Source organism: Gouania willdenowi, chromosome 6 (genome assembly GCF_900634775.1).
Source record: "Gouania willdenowi chromosome 6, fGouWil2.1, whole genome shotgun sequence".
Taxonomy (NCBI): Eukaryota; Metazoa; Chordata; class Actinopteri; order Blenniiformes; family Gobiesocidae; genus Gouania; species Gouania willdenowi.
The window spans coordinates 11,438,392-11,444,625 of record NC_041049.1 but is presented as its reverse complement, the minus strand read 5'-3'; the positions used below and the strand labels follow the sequence as shown (position 1 = coordinate 11,444,625).

Sequence of the window (6,234 nt, the reverse complement as noted above, 5' to 3'; positions counted from 1 at the left end):
AAAATAGTATAATAGTAATAATAACTTTAATTTGTAAAGCACTTTACATTTAGTAATCGCAAAGTGTTACAGAAACAAGGGCAACAAAATGTAATAAATTCAACACATAAAAGCAATAATAAAACAAACAGCAAATAAAATCAATGAAGCATAATTTAGCAGAAAGCTTTTGTAAAAAGATAGTTTTTAAGGCCTTGTTTAAAAAAAAATAAAAAAAAACACAAAATGTCTCTATTGCTGCTCTGATTGTAGTCCAGGTTAAAACAACGGGTGGATAAAAAGCTATGCATTTTCAAAGTTGGATTATAATTTCAATTTAACATAAAGTACCTTAAATATGAACGTGTAGGCAAATTCACATTATCTAGAGTTGCGCAAAATAAACACAAGTTATCTTAAATTGGGTAAATACACACAACAAAAATGACCCCCAAAAATCATAAAAAGACTGAGAAAACTACAAAGATGGACACGTTTGTTGACGTCATGTCGAAGATATATGACGTAGACGCGGAGGGATAGGTGAAAAGCAGTGAACGGCAGAGGTTCAACGTTAGCTCAGTAGGACAGAGACACACTCAGCCGCGAAGACGATTTACTGGCAACAATTCTTCAAGCCAATGTTAACTTTTGGATAGTACCGTCTGCTAGACCTTCTAGCGTTCCTGGGGCTAGATCTACCAGCGTACCGACTGTTGTTCTGCGGTGGCAATAGCAAAAAATGTCGTCTCCAAGTCCGGGTAAAAGGCGAATGGACACCGATGTGGTGAAACTGTATCCTTTTCTGAACATAAACAACAGTCTGTGTCGCTGTCTGCTCAGCTTTGTCCTGATCAGTGAGGAAACGGTAGACGAAGCTTGTTTGTTCGCGTTAACCCTGAAGCTTGAAGGGTAAAAAAGAGAGAAAGGAAGGAATTCAGGCAGAGCCAGCTTTTACTGTGAATGACTGGTGTTTTGTGTAAACAACATTTTGCTAGCAAAGCCAAGCGTTAGCTATTTCTGGCTCTGCGAACCTTCACAGTCGCTTATCGGAACAGCTGTATCTGTATATGAGCTAATCAGATCGGTCACTAGCAATTCTCAACAAACTCCTGTTGTTGTTGTTCTTTTTTAAAAAAAAAAATGAGGCCAAATCCACTGCGAAACGATAACGTCATTTATCTTGTTTAGACAATAGCGGATGTAACGCCTTGTGTTTATTTGTGTGCTGAGTTTCTCCAGTTTTCTCTGTGACCAAACTAGTGTATTTGTTGGCTTCACAGTAGCTTGTTTACATAACGTACGACTAACATTGTAAGGGGGAAGCACACACACACACTCACACACTCTTTTGTTCGAGTCTTTACTAGTATTTGTGTCACTGCAATGACTCTGTAGCACTCTGGAAATGTGTAGATTTAGCTTTGTGGTCACACTTTGTAGGTTTGCCAACAATGTCACTGCGTTCGCCAGTTGAAATGTTGCTTTGAAGCGTTGCTAGCTCTGGGTCTGTTGGTTAATTTCTACATCAAAATGGCCACCTGATCAGTGTGACTCACTCTGCTTCACCGTCTATCATTTCTACCCTTGTTCCTCAGCTGGTTTCATTGGGAAAGAATTGTAACATAATTGTGTGTGTGTGTGTGTGTCAGCTGTTTAATGTGTTACAGCAGGTGTCATGGGCCTCTTGTTTTGCACTTTAATGTGCTGCTGCTGCTGCTTACTGTGTTTTTTTCCCCCCAACTTCTTATCTGGGTGTTTGCAGTTGTACAGTACTGCTGATTCATGTGTTGACCCACAATTAGTGGCTGACAGAGAGGAGCACAACACCATTTCCAGCTCATAAAACCAATGCAATGAAAGAAGGAAGTGTATGATCAATTAGTTTTGGTGGTTTATTATGTCCCAGCTTAATGGTTGGGCTGTATGTTACTAACAGGAAACCATAGAAGGAAGGGAGGGGCTTAAAACAGCTGATGGGATGGAAGTAAAGCATCGTCAAATATGGGGTTAAATGAGGTTTGTTTGTACACTAGCAGTCACAACGTTTAAATAGACAATAATGGAAAGATGCGAGTTAAAATTGATACGGAAACATATGAATAGATTGTCTGTCTATTCATACGGAGCGACCCCTCATTGGCCAGTTTAGGTGACGTGATAGGGTGCACCACGTGACTTAAAGTTCCGTCAGTTTTATTTTAACACGTATTTAATTTTAGCTAGCCCTTTTATTTTAAACTTAACCCAGGAAATACCCTAAAATGGTTATTTTTTCTTATATGTATTTTTAAAGGTGGAATTTGCCTGTTAAATTTGTTAAAATGAAAAAATATATATGACAAAAGTGGGATTTGAACCCACCTTAGCAGAAGTAAGAATCCTTGAGTGCATCGCCTTAGACCACTCGGCCATCCTGGCATGGCCCGTAATCCCGTAGGCTATTGATACCTTTTTGTATCAATAGACACTTTGTTAAAATTTCCTCCAATTGTAGATCAGAGGTGGGCAAGTTCTATCACTGGCTACAGGTCCACAAAAATGTAATTATCCTGCTTTTTGTCTCTGTTTTTAATTCATTTTTGTCTACTTTTCTTGTCATTTTGTATATTTTTTTCTCATTTTGTGTATTTTCATTGGAATCTTTTTAAAATATATTTTACTCGTTCCGTTTTTGTTTTGTTTTCTGGAGTCATTTTTGTTTTTTGTGTTTTAATTAGGGGTGTCTCAATTATTGGTCTGATATCAGCCAGAAAATGAACATCGGATTTTATTGGACCACATCTAAAATCTCCAATTTATATTGTATTTATTCAATTGTAGAATACTGTAGATATTATGTTAAAGGTTAAAATGTATGTAACTAATTCGATATTAATAAATGGGTCAGTTTTTTTCATACCTACTGTTGCTGACTATTGTTCTTTGTTTGAGTAACATCACTTGATCAAGCTTTTTCTAACATTCCACACTAGAAAATAAGTAATTAATGTATGTATGATTCGTGCTGATATTGTATCGGCCAATATTCAAGGCTGGAATATCAGTGTCGTATCGGAAATTAAATAGTTGTATCGGGACATCACCAGTTTTTGTTGTCATTTGGTACATTTTTCTGCCATTTTTGTTGTTGTTTGTAAACTTTGTATATGTTTCATATATTTATTTCTAATTGTCTTGCGTGTTTATAGAGTAATTTTTTATTTTGTGTATTTTTGTTACTCTTTTGTGTATTTTTCTGTAATTTTGTATGGGTTTTTATATTTTTCTGTAATTTTGAGCATTTTTGTTGTTTGGCATATTTTTTGTTTGTATGTTTTTCGGATATGCATTTGTAGTCATCTTGTGTGTTTATAGAATAATTTTGTGTATATTTGTTGTCATTTTGTGTTTTTGTTCCCCTTTTGTGTGTATTTTTCTGTGATTTTTGTACAGGTCTTTATATTTTTCTCTCATTTTGTGTGCTTATGATGTTTTCTGCAAATTTTTCCGTCTTTGTCGTTTAATTTTGTGTGTATTTGTTTCCCTTTTGTTGATTACTGATGTCCTTTTGTGTGGATTTTTCGATAATTCTTTTCTGCAATGGTGTCTATTTTTGCATTATTATTTTTTGTAATTATCTATTATTTCTGTGTTTTTTAGTCATTTTGTGCATTTACTTTGGGGGCCCCACAAAGTTACACTGAGGACGGCATGTGGCCACCAGTTGCCAACATCTGCTCTAGATCTATCCATGACTCGTGCAATCCTGGACCTTCCTTTAGACATCCAGCTCCACACCACCATGCCAGATAAATATAGCTTGTTTTTAGGGATGGGAATTATTTTAATTTGGCTTTAAGTTTTTCCTTACATCAGTAATCGTTTTCATTTATAGTTGAACGTTTTGCAGTGGACGAGTAGAGTATGCCTTCCCTTCTCAACTGTGCTTTAGCAAAGGTTGTGACAGCCATGAACAGAGAGCTGAACAAAAGTTTGTAAGGAGTGCAGACACACTCCTCGAACTAGTGAAACTCCCCCACTCTGCCTTGAGATACTTGACTGACAGGCAAGAGCAGGTTTGTTGTGTGCCACCTGCTCTTTTTTCTACAATGGTGTGTGTGTGTGTGTGTGTGTGTGTGTGTGTGTGTGTGTGTGTGTGTGTGTGTGTGTGTGTGTGTGTGTGTGTGTGTGTGTGTGTGTGTGTGTGTGTGTGTGTGTGTGTGTGTGTGTGTGTGTGTGTGTGTGTGTGTGTGTGTGTGTGTGTGTGTGTGTGTGTGTGTGTGTGTGTGTGTGTGTGTGTGTGTGATTTTACCATATCAAGAAAGACAAGTGGTCAACAAGTGTGGGTGTCGACCACCCTGTGTGTTGTGTTGAAAGGAGAGCTAGGAGTGTTTGGATTTATTCTTGACATTGCAGTTTTTCTGCTTGACATTAGAATTAATAAGCATTTTTTCCAGACTTCAAGCTGACTTTTATTCATTTCTTTGTGCTCAAGAGCAAAAGCAGTCCCAAAGTTCTATCCCTATATATGCGCCCTACCCCGGGCGTAACCAAAACCTGAAACTCACACCTCCTCGTAGACAGGAGCAGCTTCTGAAAGGCCTCTTGCATTCATTTGCTTCTGCTGCCACTAGAGAGCTGGAAATGTAGAGCAGTGGGCAGAGGGGAATCTGCTCAAATGAATGTCACAATGACCTCAACATGTAGAAACAAGGGGCTTAAGCTAACAGAAGAACCACACACTGCTTTCAGCACTGCTCCGTGTACAGTCTGTGTTTACAGGCCAGTAGCTACAACTCTGATTTAGTCCTGGTCTGGATGATTTATTTTGTATTATAACTATGTTTTTACTCCCAGCTTGAGAGTTAAAGCTGTAAGTGGCAGGAGAATTAATTCAATGCTTACTTCATGGCAGAGTGAATGAGACTTAAACCCTTGTGTAACTATATTGTTAATGGCCCATGTAACTTGGATCCATTTGGTATCCTGTCTGACTGTGGGACATGTTGTTTTCATTTTAGAACAGGATGTTCTTGCTTGAGCGTGCCGTCTTTAACGGGCTTTACATTCAGCCTGTTTGGGGCTGACTGCACACACTGTATAGGAAGTCATGCTATGCTATTATTTGCATGTGGTCGTCATTGCTCTGCTCACTTTAAAATGTTTTTACTCTTTTTTTTTTTTTTTTTTTTTTTTTTTTTTTTTTTTTTTTAAGCAGAAAACTGCAAAAATTTGAGGACAGGTAAATTAAAGTGCTATGTTTATTGTGAAGGCTAAAGCTAGATGTTTGGTCAGGTTTTATGGTTTCAAGGCAGAAAGTGGAATACAAACAGATCTGAATAGCCCATAAAAAAAGTTGTATAATATGTTAAATATTACCTAAAGTACATTAAAAAAAAAAAAAAAAAAAAGTCAAAATTCACATTTTATACATTTGCTGTCATTTTAATTTGGGCTCTTGAATCACAGTCGAGCGCTTTTATGAAGGTAGATATGTTGCAAAATGTGAGAGCTTGTAGAATACAATGTGAAGTTGTAAAATGTGATGTGAGCGCTTGTAGAATGTGATTTGAGCTTGTGTATAAAAAATCCACACACGTGAAATAATTTTTATGTCACAAATAATGAGGAAAAAATGTATAGACAGATATTTACACATAAAATTACAACTGCAAATTTGTAATCCAACATTTTTAAAAAAAAAATGTTGTTTTTTTAATTACTTGCGTAAATGATGGTTTACAACTACAACTCTCCGGTTACAACTTCTCCATTCTACCGCTACAGATGCACAAACTACTTTTCTCGTGTGATTCTGCGCTGCCTGAGTTTTACTACACATTTTGCGAGTAGCAAAACTGATTCATGTTCGTAGAAATGGCCCCTCCCCTCCCCGCTCCCCCGTGTGTGGGATTGACCAATCAGAAGCGAGGATTTGGAGACAGTGGGCTGTGTCTTTTTAGCACAGCAGCCGGTCATAAATGACTCTAAGAACCTTTTCCTAACAATCTGTGGAGGCAAATTTCAGCATTCCTGCCTTTACAGTGAAGAAAAATGACTTTGTTTCGGTCATATCACCTGCTGCTGCACTAAAAAGACAGCCCACTGTCTCCAAATCCTCGCTTCTGATTGGTCAATCCCACACACGGGGGAGCGGTGAGGGGAGCATGAATCAGTTTTGTTACAGACATCTCGCAAAATGTGTAGCAAAACTCAAGCAGCGCAGATTCACACGAGAAAAGTAGTTTGTGCATCTGTAGCGGTAGATTGGAG

The 6,234-nt window shown here is 37.7% G+C and overlaps 1 protein-coding gene across 1 annotated transcript in view; it reads left to right on the top strand.

Moving 5' to 3' along the window:
* Nucleotides 1-503: 503 nt before the first annotated feature.
* ube2h (ubiquitin-conjugating enzyme E2H (UBC8 homolog, yeast)) overlaps nucleotides 504-6,234 on the top strand; it is a 29,714-nt gene continuing 23,983 nt past the window's right edge. Inside the window, exon 1 of the mRNA XM_028450225.1 lies at nucleotides 504-774. Within this exon, the coding sequence (XP_028306026.1) occupies nucleotides 722-774 (53 nt within the window). The 5' untranslated portion in view covers nucleotides 504-721. The remainder of the gene's footprint in view (nucleotides 775-6,234) is intronic.